Genomic DNA, 15,115 nt, shown 5'->3' on the forward strand with positions numbered 1-15,115 from the left:
AAGCTCCTGCGGAAGAAAATAGAGAACTTCAGTATCGGTCTTTGCAAGAGGAAGATTTGTGGGATAATAGATAGACATCCATTTAGATTGATTCAAAAGGTACAGGGGGTGAATTCCACAGAAGCTTAGACACAATACAAACAACAGAGAGCTTTAACCATGTGCTTAAAAGTCATTCTGCAGAATCTGGTCAACTTTTAAATTAGATTGATACAGGGGTACAGGGGGTGATTGTTTTAAGACACAGAAATGACAAGAAACCTTATCCACATGAACAGAAAAAATAAAGAGATTTACTGCCTTTGTATAAATACAATAAGATATAATACAGTGATGCACTGTCATAAACGATGAGAGAAAAACTACGTTTTATCAACAAAATGTTGTTAATGTACAAAACAACATCAATCCAAGCACAGTCACCACATATATCTTAAGCATTAGGCAGTATTAGTTCTAAAGTGCATGATTTTTTTTTCTTTTACAAAGATTAAGTGGTCATTTGTAAGTTAAAAGTGAAGTTTTTCAGTTGACTGATTCAGGGGTTTGGGAAATACTGTAAATCTGGCCAACTTTATCCATTTTCATCTAATTTACATTACACATTCTGTTGGCCTGCTTCATAATGACTAGATTTTATATCTTATTTAAAATGTACAAGTGCACTGGAGCGCTGCCTGAAAATGAAGATTGGAGAGGCAGATGCTAAGTGTTTATTTAAATGTTTGATTTATCCTTTATTTAGCCCACACTTAGTCCCATTATTATTACTTTTCGCAGATGGAAGAAAAAAGAAAACTGGCTAATTTGGCAGGGGAAAAAAAAAGTAAACAATGGCCATCAATTATCAACTATTGGCTGCACTGATTTCTAAAGATTAGCATCATTATTAGATATAAGCTTTAAAATCTTTCAGAAGATGAAGCAAGTTCCGTGTAAACACACCATTTAAAGGTCAGCTGGATCATCTGAAACATGCATGGCCGCCAGGCTGGAGACACTAAACTGCCCAAAATACAAATCAATAAGAATATCAGAGGCTCTGAACTTGTAAAAAATCGATGAAGAGGAACTTGTTCCTGCTGCCCTGATTTGGAGAAGGATTTGGAACAAATGTGTCCAAGGAAACAAGAAACAGAAACAAAAAAACAAAACAATAAAAAAGTCCAGATATTCTCAACTTGTAAAACGGATGAAGAGGCACTATACTTCTTCCCATCTGTTGGCGTGTTTATGGCTGGTATGAATGTTTATGATCTGAATTTATATAGGTCTATACACAACATCATCATAAAAGCTGAGCTGACCTTAAGCAAGTGAGGATGGGCTTTTTAAAAAAAGGGGGGACGCATCATTAATTGAAATAGCGTTGGGGCGCTTTTTTTTAATGCTCTGATTTACTGCTGTGATCCGTTTCTGCTTTACGCCTATGAGGCCACTTCACCTGCACACCAGCAGATGACAGCATTCCCTCTGAATTATTTACTGCCAGGCTTACAGGTGCTGGCGTGAGAGAAAGGCAGACACAGACAGAGAAGAGAGTGAGAGACAGAGAGATAAACTACACGCCGCACTTCCAAGAGTCCACCTCCCTCCTCGTTTGTCTTCATTGACAGGCTGTTGACACGGGCCTGGCTTATCAGGCCCAGAGACTGTTCATCTCATTGTGATGGATGGGACGGACTGAAATGTCTGCCGCGCTTTTATGCCCATAGAGTCATACTCTAGATTTGATTCGACTGCACTTGTAGTTACAGTTCAGAGCCTTGTGTCGAGGAACACGAAGCAGACTTGACAGGTTCAGGGGATTTATATGTGACATCCGAGATGCACCGAGAGGTCGGAACTCTGCAAACTCCTCAAGAAATGCACAAGTTCCTTTCTGTGTAAATATTTGGCGAGGAAAGGAATGGAAGGAAATGGAATTGGGGCATATTGTGATGTGTGTGGTGATTTTTGAAATAGGATTTTCTGCCCCAGAATTGTAGTACTTCTACTTGCTTGATGAACGGCAACATCTAAAGGCAACAGCTGCCAATTTACCTCAAAAAGTATTGGAAGTTCTTGGGTTGTGAAAAGACATTTGAAGCATTGTTACGTTTGTGCCATGCCTCCGATCGCTGTTCAGTCACAAATATCCAACACTTTTATTACTTCATTTGAAATTATTTGAAACATGACAGAATAATTTGGCCAGATGATCTGTCCAAATCAGCCTAAAATCGGAAGATCGAAACGGGACATGAAATCGGGCCAAAAAATGTACTCAGTTTTTGTCTCTGCATTTTATTTTTATACTTTCTTACAGCACCGGCTCAGTGGACACTGAGAAGTCAAAGCTAAAAAACAAGCACATCATTTCCTACGTTGATTAATTGTATTTATTTATCCTCTTATTTGCAGGGGCAGCGAAATGCAGCAGTTAATTGGAAAAACATTGGGCTTGTTGGACATTCTGTTATCAGCCACTGTTCCATTAAATGTAGATGTCAGACTGTTTCGTGATGTGCATTTACTTGGCAACTAAGCACAATACAATTGTGACATATTGCCCCAAGTATGACAGGACTATTTTTGATGATCTATTACAATATATGATAATATTCTGCTCATGTATGTTTTGTGAATGAGCCATGAGACAAAAATAAAAATGACCAAACTAACTTATCCATACCTACATTTTGAGGGAGTGCAGGAAAAATTCAAATTTAACGAAGTGGTAAACGATTGTCACAGACACAGGCTGCAAATGGCTGCACAAGCTTGCAGGAAATAGACAAGACAACCTGTCAGGGAGTGACAGGTGAGTGGAAAATAGAAACTGAGCTGAAGGAATGAGACACAGGTGTGACTGATACAACACGAGGAACACCAGGAAAAGACAAACACAAAAACACAAGCAAAAAGGAGAAATTGTACCAGGATTTAAGTCAAACATTAATGAAAAATGGGAGACAAACATGCTCACCTGTCGTGGACCAGGCAGTCAAACAAACACAGGATGATTTTTAACAAGTAACTCAATAAACTCACCTGACAAAGGGGGGACAGATCAGACCATGCACTCAATACTAAACACAATAAATCTCCCTCCCCTTTGCTTGTCAGCTGTTGGTTTGGTCCAATTACCTGGGCCTCTGCAATTAGCCAGGCTCCGCCCTCAGCCTCATCTTTTGGACAAACCAGGAAGGAGGACTGGACTTTATGCAAGGTAATTCAAACAACTAAAAAAAAATTAACATATTAACGGTGAAATGACAAACGGAAGCAAACTAAATGTGGTTTCTCAATCCTGGTCCTGGTCCTGGTCCTGGTCCTGGTCCCCCACTGCCCTGCATGATTTAGAGGTTTCCCTGCTCCAACACACCTGATTCCAATCAGACCATTTGAATCAGGTGTGTTGGAGCAGGGAAAACATGTAAAACATGCAGGGCAGTGAAGTCGCCCGGACCAGGATTGAGATTACTATAGGATTACTAGGATTTAGAGTAGTGTTAAATGTTGTGAATATAACCAGACTTAATGTAAGTGTGTGGCTGTGGATTCAGCCATCTCATAACCCAAACAAGAATAATAATGAATGTCAAAAGAGTCGAGGGTTTATGACAAACTCCGGCTCTTCATTGCTTTGTTGACCTGTCCTCTAAATGAAAATCCGCTGCCCAAACAAACAGCCGACTCCTTGAGCTCTTTCTGCTCTGTCTCAGGATTGTTCTCTCAATCTCCTTTTCTCAATCTCATCTGTCCAAAAAGAAGAACATAAGTATGGATCATAGTCGCTAACCTTCTTAGCAATGGCAAACGCAGACAGATGCCACCGTCCTTTTATCCAACCTACATTTCTTCTTCTTCTTCTTCTTCTTCTTCAGCACCGAGGCTGCACACTGGATAAATAGATAATATGACGGAAACAAACAAGGACATGAACACAGGTGTACCGGGGAAATGAAGTTATTCATGTGAGGTCGTCTTAGGTTATCGTCAAGGTCACAGATGTAATCCACGCTCTCACTCATGACGGATTAGATGATGATGATAAAAAAAAAAAAAAAATACTGCCTTTGGTTTTGATTAAGAATTATGGGGTTAGGAGATTAGCGTCAACCAAACATCGTCCTGAGCCCAATCCCAGAGTTAATCTGAATACCAAAAAAGAGAAAACTCATTACATGTAGAGATTAAGAAAAGCTCGGTCCAATTCCCACAGGATTCACTCAAACCTTCCTGCACACAATCCGCCCAGAGAAATGTCACCAACAAACCTTCGACTCAAGTCTTTTATTCAGTATTTCTTGTTTGAAATGTCAATCACATTAGATGGTCAGTGTTGAAGGTCTTTATTTAATATTTAAGGGGCTTATGATGCCCTTTAACATTTGGTTTTCTCTCTCCCTCTAATATTTGTTTCTGACCAATGAAACTTATGTTTTCATTTGTTTGGATTAATCTAATCTTTAACTATACCCGTCCGTAAATCAAAAATATTTTAACATCTGTTTTAAGATTGATACATTTTGGATGTATGTTTTTTGTATTAAAGAAATTTCACATTTATGTGGATGACTTGTTTATGAATTGTTTTTTCAGGATAAGATATTGATATTTTAGACAGTATGACATTTTCCTGCATATACATATAGATTAGATATAGATTTACTCATTAACATGGATGGTCCAACTCACCAAAAACCAAATAGAATATGTCTTGACAGTTTTATTTGAGTAAATCTGTGACTAACTTTTATTTCAATAAAAAGCAAATCAAGTATGAAGTAAATTAGTTGTTGCTGTTTATCAATATTTTTACTTTTTTGTCGATATTTAATATCATTGCTTGGTAGCCCATGACCAAGTGGAAAGGAGAACTGGCTTGTAACTGGAGGGTTGCTGGTTGGAGTCCATGCCAAGTTTCCTTACACGATGTGAGGGTCTAAGGACAGAGGACACCCTTAGACCTCCTTAGACGTCCTTAGACCCTCACATCAAAATTGAATTGAATTAACTGGAGGACTGGGGGACCAGGGGGACTGAATCACAGAAAAGATGATGAAGATGAAGAAGAAGATGAAATCTGTCGGCCACGACACGGCAGTCTTCCTCTCTGATTAAATATTTTACCATGAGGTCATCTTCAAACGAGATAAGCAAGGAAATGAGGGGAGTGACTGCTGTAGGCTACCATTAAACACCGGGAACACGATGAGAGAATATATTAACGGCAACACATTTAGTTGTTTTTTTTTTTAGCAGCAGCACGCTGATATCTACGTGATGTGTTTGTGGGCGCTGGAGCATCAGAGTTGATTATTCTGCTGATGACTGGAGTTCAGTTCAAATTAACATGTCAGTGGCTGATGGTTGCCGTCGATTCTCTCTGCGTTCCTGCCGCACGGAGCTAATTGAACCCAGGACATTTTCATTCCTGACTCTGATTATGTGCACAACAGAAAATCAAAATGTGCTGCTGCATCATCATCCCCCCCTCCAAACAAAATCAAAATTTAATGAACACAGTTTCCTAAAAAACACATAAAAAAAAGGGGATATTTGAATATTTCTTCGTTCCTGCTGCGTTTTCAATTCTATGCAGCTATCAGGTAACACAGTTTCCTGGTTTCAATTTGTTTGAGCGGTGGATGCGAGGCAGATTTTAAATTAGGTGGATACAATTTAAGTTTAATAAGATTTTTATAGTCAAAATTTCCTCAAATCCACACTTTTGAAACAGGACTTTTTTTTTTAATGTTTTTTTTGCATTCCTGCCGCACAGAGATACATTTTCATTATTCATCCGTGAAGATTCTCACTCGTCCAGGTCATAGTCATCTTCAGGATTTCGCTCCAGGCAACTGGACCTGCTTGAGTGAAGGTGAAGATGTTTCATCTCTCATGCGAGAGGCTTCCTCAGCCCTAACTGGCGGAAAGTCTAGAGAGTCGTTCTGTGAATCGGAGTTAGCCGGAGGCACCTGGACATCCTTTAGTCAAAGGTGTTTAACCTTGCATCTAAAGCTGGGAACACACTACAAGATTTCAGTCGGTTAATATTTTCAAGTCTTTGATTTAGTCTTTTCAAAATTTAAGAGATAACTGAAGCAGGTCATTCTTCATCCTCTCATTGAGAAGGTTTTTTTCAGTCAAACATCTAGAGTCCAGGTGCCAACAGCGAACTACTGACCCCCACTTTCGAGATCAATGTGCTTTATGTAAGTAAAACCAAATCTTTGTAAATAAGATTTTCATAAACACATTTGTTGGAATGTGCTATATTTAATCTTATGGTTGCCAAAGATTGCGATGTATTTAAAGACGAGATAAACTCGTCACGGCAGACGCCTCCGGCTTTAAAATCCAACAACAGCAAACGATGTGCAGGGAAACGAGCGCGTGCTCCTGTGGGAACGAGGAAATTGCATTTTGTCTTTGACCTCCAGAGAATTTGGGATGAAATAAACTGCCTCCCAATTTGTCCTCTCCTTCTCTAAAGGCAATATTTCATGGTCACGAGCATCAGTGAGGCTACATGTGTCTCAGAGTGTGTGTGTGTGATTGGATGTTTGTAATGCTGGCATTTGAAGTTGAGAAAACAGCAGGTGTGTTCCTCACTCTCCTTGGAGGTCCTTATCTTGTTTTTTCACAGTTTGGCTCTGAAGCTGCTTTGGTGCCTGCCACAAAGAAACACACACACACACACACACACACACACAAACTGGACAAAACCTTTAAGTTTTTTTTTTTGTTTTTTTTTAATGAAAAAATGCAAAAGTCTTTATACAGAAAAAAATCTGTGAAGATGTTGTACATTTACACAATGGGAGTATCAATAAAGTTTGCAGATTTCAACTCTACCGGCCGCTCACAACAGCTGTGGATTTTACTACTCTATTCACCATCAGCTCGTAACAATTGAATGTTAATACAAGGCCAAGACGCTGTGAACTACACCAACAGTATAACACTTAACATAATATCCATTCACGTTTTAGTATAAAGACAAGTTTAATGAGGAAACAAATGGCGGATTTCCACCGGCTCGACTTGCCGTGGCGGGGCGAGTAGAGCCGGTGGAAATGCGCCAAAACACAGAAGCCAAAGAGTCTCTGATCTTTACGGTTGTTTTTTTTTTTTACAGATCCGACGCTCAAGTGCTGGAGTCCCGCCTCCGTCCGTCCCTCTTCGCCGTGGGCTGCGGTTGACAGAAGATGCAAGTTGACCGAACTCCGGTGTTGAGTGGCGACCTCCTCCGGATCCCTTTGTAACACTGCAGGGAGATTCCCAAGTCCTCCATGACGGCGGTAAACGACACACACTGTCAGTGAGAGCAAGTAAAAGCCTGGGTTACATGTCAAAATGGGTTTATGAGCAGAAATTGAATATACTAACCACAAGTATGTTTGTATAAGTGTATCATTTCTTTAGAAATAACAGTTCGGAAGAGCATCGTCCTTTCTGGTACATGAAGACCACTGTAGTTCCTTGACACATTTGGGAAAGGGAGGGGTGAGTCCTCTCTGCAGTCATTATACTTAAATGGTGGACCTTCTAAGAAATTAAAAACGTTGATTTTTGAGAAAAATCAACGTTTTTTTCTTTTGACAAAAGAAAAAGAGAAAAAAACACTGTTGAGGAATTCATCCTGACGAAAATAAAAAATACTGAGAGCAGGGGTGTCCAAACGAGGGCCGGGAACTCACCTAGGGAACCATTCATTTGAAAATTAAGTGAAAGCTAGGTCTGCCTTTGACCTTAAGTTAATTTACCCAATGAGAGATCAATAAAGTCTTAACTATTTAACTAAGCACATAGAGCACATTAAGCAAAGTCTGACCAAGAGATTCTTTTTGTAAAATAAACGCAGATCATTTTTTTATGACGAGATCCATGAAATCCAATCACACAGACAAAAGATAAAGGTCAGTTTCTGAAGCTACAAACTCATAACATGGTAATTACTTTAATTACCAAATAAAGGCCTGAGGTTTATTTGATTCTGCACGACAAATTATATTGAACTCATCAACCTTCAATCATATTTGTTTTCCCTCTTTCTTTTTTTTTTAAGTTTCCTTTCACTGGTATGTTCGCTGAATTGAATCCGCATTTGCAGTCCGGTGTCACCTCATTTTCTGAAGGTCTTTCTCCTCTTTCATCCTCAGGCCTCTCACACAAATGTGGCCTCCTGCTGGTTTCCCATAAATGCTTCGGTATCAGTGAAGAACAAAACCTTTTACAATTCACCCCATGAAAGACAGAGAGAGAGACACAGAGGAGCAAAAAACCACAGATTGAATGAAAGACTTACCTAACAGGCGCTAAATCAAACATGAACCGGAAATTAAATGAAAGGATCATGTCACCTTCATTGCATTTAATGATTCACTTTTGGACACAGCAACCAGTGGTTTACATGATTTATGCTCATCGTGAGTTTTCTTTTCACCATAATGAATGAGACGGCTCTTGACAAAACACGACAGGCAGTCGAGTGGTGCAGTGATGACCTTAAAAGTCATGTGTCCCTCTCTGAAGCCATCCATCATTTTCAGTCATTGTCACTTATAAAATTATAACTTTTTTTGATTTGTGCCAGGGGACAAATTAACTTTACACGGAGGCTCCATCACTGTTACCCAAATTTCAGCCGACCAAGGAGCTTAATGAGGTGGAAAATATGAAGAAAAAACAACGTTTTCCTATCTTTTGATTTCCCTCAAGACATTTCAAAGTCTACATCTGAAGTGTACACACATGTCTACGGAGACCGTGGAATAAATGAGGCGGAAAAAAAACTTCCCTGCATGTATTGAAAAGCTACTTAACCAGTGCAAGCCAAAAAAAACCCCCACAAAACAGCTAATTCCCCCGGGGAGGGAGCCACATAACTCGTTATTTGAAGTTAAATGCCTCATTTTTAAGAAGTATAATGAAATGAAATCACATTGATCACAATAAAACAAATAATTGATATGTTTAATAGTAAGCCCATAACTTCAAAACATTGCTTTAAATAAACTGGGTGGGTTTTTATTCTATTAGCGTAAGTGCTCAATAAATACGACAGTAAATAAGAGGAAAGTTGGACTGCAATGGCCCAAAACTCTGCAATGAAGACGGATATCACGAGAATTTGAAAGCACAAGACAAAAACAGATATTTTGCAGGGAAGCACGACAGACACCAGGGTCAGATATAGAAGGGAAAAGAGTAATAATAACTGGGAGTGGCTGAGACAGAGAGGGTGGCCTGGTTACAAACCTATCGTGTCGTTAATGGGCCGCCACGGCTACCCCGTGTCATCGCCCAGCAGCCTGCCGCTCTCCAAATCAGTAGATAAAGAGGTGCCAGTGGAGGAGGCGGAGCCACGCCGCTGAAGCTGGTGCGACTGCACCCCGTAAAAGAAACAAAAGGCCTGACGGACGCGTGCAAAGAAACAAAGGATGGAGAAGAAGACACGACGCACAAAAAGAGATGAAACCAGATGTGGAAAGAAAGTCAAAAAAGAAAGAATAGAAATAAAAGACACCAAACAAAGGCGAAGAAACTAATCATGTACAGAGTGAATGATTGTGCCATTCATATGGAGCTGATGACTCACTCAGTTCTTTAATTAAGTTTCTTTTTTTTTTTTAACCGTGAAGGACTGCCTGCCACTGATATATTATAATTAGAAAGACAAAAACCTGTCATTGTAAATGTGATTTTGACTGAATTACTCTTGACTGAGCACAAAGATGACTTTCCCGGGAGTGGAGAGCAACATTTAATCCTCTCACTTGTCGTCATCGCTCCTCCTCACCCTCACTCTTACCTCCTCGATGTCTGCGTTCCTGCGCGCCTTGTAGATGAACTCTCCAATGGCCACGAACACCGACAGAACCAGACCGGCAGCCAGGACGATGAAGATACCGCCGATGTTTTCCACGCCCAGAGCGTTGGCCTCCTTGTTGTCCTCCTCGGGGCAGCCGTTTCCTCGCCACCACTTCTCCTTCATCATGTGCAGCTTCCCTTCCTCCTGCAGCTGGAGAATGGCGATGGTCACTTTGTCCCTGTACGGAGAACCTGGAGCGGAACAGAGTCATGACACGCCATTATTTGTTATTTGTCATCCTTTCGGTGATAAATACTTTAAATGCTCAGTCAGAGCTGCTGGAAATGTCTCTCAATACATGCACTGATGAGGTGACATGAGAGAAGGGAGCCACGGAGAGGGAGTTAGCCAGGTAAGCCAAAAAGACAACATCACTGACCACAGAGCAGAGTCCCAGTCCTGCTGAGGGCCAAGGATTTAAGGGAATTTTAAAGGTTGAATAAAAATAGGCTTCTACCCAACCACACTCCAATAAAACCCAGCGTTCTCCATCTCTCAGCCCCAGACCCTGGTGTCTCTTCAGGGCCTTCGACATTGGGAATAGAGCTGAAACGATTAATCGATGAATCGATTATTAATCGATTACTAAATTAATCGACAACTATTTTGATAATCGTTCATCGGTTTGAAGCTTTTTTCATGATTAAAACAAGATTTCTGATTGTTTAAGCTTCTTAAATATGAATATTTTCTTCATTTCTTTGCTCTGGATAACAAATTAATCATTAAAAGTCAATCATTTTGGTTTGTGGACAAAACAAGACATTTGAGGACATCATCATTTCCAGGTTTGACGAACACCGATCAACATTTTTTATGGTTTTCTGATATTTTATGGACCAAACGATTCATCGATTCATCGAGAAAATAATCGACAGATTAATCGATTATGAAAATAATCGTTAGTTGCAGCTCTAATTGGGAATCAGTCAGTACAGGCTCACTTATGTAATTTGCCGCTCAGCTGTGTTGCACTTAGACACGTCTTTATTTATTATTTAATCCTAAACATGTACAGTTAGTCCGACTATCTAATTTCTCTAAATTGGATGAACGCAGCCTGCATGTTGCATGTATACGATCAGTGTTTGAAATGTCTGAAGTGGCCCGTACACAGAATTTTAAGACAAAAGCAACACATACAATGGCAAAATTCAGTGCACTCCATTTTTGGACTGGTGAAGGACTAACAGCTGCGACTTGCGGGACATCCAACTCCGTCCACATCCAGAATTGGAAGCTTTCTGCGCTATCACAGCCTCGATTTTATGCTTCGTCATCTTAAAGAATGAATATTGTAAAGTTAATGGACGGCAGGAAGTTGATGTCGACACACTTCATTCCATTAATCGATTCCCCACTAGCGCTTGTATTCCGGGGACAAGGGCAGGAGTCCAACAGGACGTCATTGAGATACCATCACTGGATTCCTGCAGTTTCCCTACAAGCTGGATTTGGAAAGATGAATAAATGATTTCTTCTTCACAAGTGTTTTTTTTTTTTCCTCCTAGTATCTCAGAATAGTTAGCCACAGTATGTGGCACACGCGTTGCAAGGGTCTGCTTCCTTTTCACCTTTTACATCTTCCTTTCTCCCGCCTCCTCTGTTCTTTGTCCCAGGAGGATGTAAAGGCTCAATGAAACTCATACAGGTCTACATCAAAGTGAGACTGGATTAGCAACACCGAGGATCCGTCTTGCAGATTGTCTTCCGTCCTTTGGTCACCATCATTATTTTCTACACAGCAGAGGACTCATATCAGAGCGTGAGACATCACGCGACGCGCCGCTTGGTGATGAGGGAGGAACTGGAGTCACAGATGTGCGCGTGTCTCATTTTTTGACCTTTTCAACTTCTCCTAAAGTTACATTTTGCTTGCAATTAAAAATCAATATGAGTTCAGGAGGTTTGCGCGGTGTCGCAGCGTGAGCGTGGGTTTCCTCCAGATAATCCGTCGTCCTCCTCCCACATCGCAAAGACAGGCATTAGATTAATTGGAAACTACATGGCCTGTAGGTGTGAATGCAAATGTGAGTCATTGTTTGTGTCTGCGTATTATTTCCATCCCCCCCCCGGCACCTCTCAAATTATAAGTTGTATAGTTAATGAATGGATGGATTTTAATTGCTTACATAAGAGTAGAGTCACTCAAAAGGTACTGTAGAATATAAAGATATACTGTATTGTTCTGGATGTTGCGTAGGTTGGGTGCAGAAGTCAGTCTTCTTGGTGTCTCTGGCAGTAACGTAGGGGAATAAACAAATAAACAACAACAAAATAAAAGGACCAAAGGACGACAGACACAGAATGTTAAGGACGGCTTAAATAAACATCCAACCGCACTGTCTGTAAATATAGCAGCAGGCTGATATGGATTCGCTTTGCTGAACATTTGCGCCGAGCAGCTGGCAGAGGTTTCAAATTGAAGTGCATTTGTATGTCGAGGATTACGGGACGACATCTCAGCACTTGAACTCGAAAATCATTTGAAGGTTGCATCTGCAGCACAAAGCCTCCATTTAAAGAGACGGCATTAAAATTCTATTCTAGTCCCACAATCATCAAAAGGGGCCTTCATTACCTTTTAAAACTCTCAGGAGAGCATGTATGAATGTGATTTGTGCAGTGCTGTATTTCTTCTTTTTTACTAACTTAGAGGCTAAATGTGTGCAGTGTGCCACAGAGAGCAGGCAGTAAATACAAGGGAGTTCACAAAATGATAGAAACCGTCCGCGTGGAAGTTAAAAAATACGACTTCAAACTTTCACTAACGGATTTAAAGCTGTGGTACGGTGTGGCGCTCTCTCACATCATGTTGATCTTCTGTGGAGTGATACAGAAAGGAAGTGGTCTAAATGTGTAGAATAGCACTTATTACTGGATGCAGAATAGTGTTACGTCATTGGAAAACTAAGGGTTGGTTTGATGAAATGTCTAAGATTTCCTCCTGTGAAAGACTGATGGATCAGATTTACATGAAAATATGGGGTTCTTATGCTAATAATAATAATAATAATAATAATAATAATAATTTATATTTTTAAAGATTTTTTTTTTAAATCTCAAAATATATATACAGATGAACCTACACCTTTTCTCTTAATTTGATTAATTAGAGCAATATATACATATGCATACACATACACATAAATATAGGCTGTCTCTGTTGTATTCCCTAAGTTTTTTGAGTCTTGATTTGTGGTATTGTTTTGTTCCGTTTTGGTTAGCATGTACGTAAGTATGTCTTTATGCATGTCTTTTTTTCCTGTTGAAGATCAATAAAAAAGAGAATAACAAGAAAAAGAAATGGATGCGACATGGTAAAAAAGAAAAAAAAAAAAGAAAAGCTACGGTACGGAGGCTTGAAAGTCCCGCCATCCGCTCATCAAAGCTCCGCCCCAAAACCATGAAGTTGTCGTCATCGGTAGTGGAACTGGGGATTTTTACACCCTCCCATGGACATGTGCCTAAATCATGTCATGTGACAAATCTGTGATATTGGTATATGTGGCGTGTAGTGTTTTGACGGACACGGTGGGGAAGCGTACGTCTCTCATTCCGCTTACCGATAGGCGTTCCCACCCCGTAGCCCTTGGAGTCTATGAGCCCTCCGATCTGCGTGAGGTTGCAGTTCCTCTGGCTTATGTACTCGATGCTGGTGGACTCCATCAGCATGGCGTAGTCCGTGGTGAGGACGCGGGTGATGCCGTCCTGGTTGTTCTTCACCAGCGCAGTGTTCTTCCTGCTGCTCATAAACGCCCACATCTTCTCATAGGTGGAGATCTTTGATTTCTGCAACAAAAGGAGCCAAAGCGGGCGACAGCGGGTGGGCGGTGTCATGCGGGCGGGGCGTAAAGTCACAATACACGTACAATAATACTATATTTCAAATCAAGACGGATGTGCAGGACTTAGTGTAAGTGTGTGTGTGTGTTTCTTGCTCAGTCAGAAAAAAAAAATGGGACAGCTGTGCTCTAAATCTCCTCCAGCTGATTCAATTTGTTCAAGCCATCAACACAGTCTGCTTCTTTCTACCCAGGCAGTCGTAATCACTGGCTGCAATCTGGGAGGATAAAGCCCTGCATGGATCACCCATGCTGAGCCGCAGCCTCCAGGAAGCAAGGAGAGAGAGAGAGAGTGAGGCAGAGTGACAGCCCTGAAAATCTGCCTGAGGACACGAGGACACAGATATGATTTCAACTAACAAGGCGCCGAACGGCATGTTTGTCCTCAACTTAGACGAGACACATTCTCTCCACTCAGCGTTAATGAATGTAACCGTGCATTTTTTGTCTTTTCTGGGAGGTTTGGCAACGATTCAGGACGCGAGAGAGGCAGAGGAAAACCAACAGGAATCTCATTTCATGATATCCATCGTACGGAGTCATACGCACATCTGGTGCTGAAAATAATCATTTGTTTAAAACCTTTCGTGTCCCCGGCGGTTCCCATTTGGTTTAAAACGCAGCAGTAACTTGATAAGCAATGCGGAAGAGCCCAGGAGACACTAGGTGAACAATAATCTCTCGTAAATCAAGTAATCTCTGCTACTGTCCCGGCGGCAAGGAGAAACACATAATATAGGGATTAATGTACAATGGTAAATTTAAGACAAACAGTCTAATCCAGGATCTATACGTGGACATTGCTGCTTGAAGCTATACTGTCGACAACAATCCATTTACCTTGAAGAAGGTCATGGTGGATCCGTCCCTCACGGCCCCGTATTCGATCCTGGTCTGTTTGGCCAGGTCGTCCGCCGAGTCGATGGGCGCGTCCATGCGCTCCACCGTGAGGAACGCGGCCAAGTTGGCCGTGTACGAGGAGATGATGATCAAAGTGAAGAACCACCAGATGCCACCGACGATACGCGTGGACAGGGCTTTAGGCATGAGCTCCGAGCCTGGAAGCAACGACGACGGGAGAAATAAGAAGAGTACGGATTTAGAGTCGGAGCAGGAAGTAAATTGTCAGGGAGATGGATGTTCTTTCAAAGCCACCGGTTCAACGGGGGTTATTTTAATAGGTGCAATTACATGGATTTCAATGAGAAATTGTGTAACTCTTCATTGGATGTTTTTCTTTCCTCCGTCGCAACAATACGGTCATTACAAAAGAAACAGAACAGTGTCAGAAAGCAAAAAGAATTGCAATAACAGTCAATAGAAATATGGGTGGAGAGCAAATGATGCAATATAAAACCAAAACACTGAAATGAGCGGCATGATTTGTCTTTTTTTTCCTGTGTAA

General features: G+C 40.9%; 1 protein-coding gene across 5 annotated transcripts in view; it reads right to left on the reverse strand.

The window, feature by feature from the left end:
• Positions 1 to 6,743: 6,743 nt before the first annotated feature.
• Positions 6,744 to 15,115, reverse strand: part of grik1a (glutamate receptor, ionotropic, kainate 1a) — a 43,776-nt gene continuing 35,404 nt past the window's right edge. For 3 of the 5 annotated variants that reach the window (XM_058627459.1, XM_058627461.1, XM_058627458.1), the window contains 4 exons: positions 14,551 to 14,768; positions 13,432 to 13,657; positions 9,806 to 10,056; positions 6,744 to 7,306 (listed from right to left, as the gene is read on the reverse strand). In XM_058627459.1, coding sequence (XP_058483442.1) covers positions 7,139 to 7,306; positions 9,806 to 10,056; positions 13,432 to 13,657; positions 14,551 to 14,768 — 863 coding nt within the window. In that variant the 3' untranslated portion in view covers positions 6,744 to 7,138. Of the gene's footprint in view, positions 7,307 to 9,252; positions 9,407 to 9,805; positions 10,057 to 13,431; positions 13,658 to 14,550; positions 14,769 to 15,115 lie in introns of all 5 variants that reach the window. The other 2 variants (XM_058627462.1, XM_058627460.1) reach the window with 1 other exon arrangement.

Source organism: Solea solea, chromosome 4 (genome assembly GCF_958295425.1).
Source record: "Solea solea chromosome 4, fSolSol10.1, whole genome shotgun sequence".
Classification (NCBI taxonomy): domain Eukaryota; kingdom Metazoa; phylum Chordata; class Actinopteri; order Pleuronectiformes; family Soleidae; genus Solea; species Solea solea.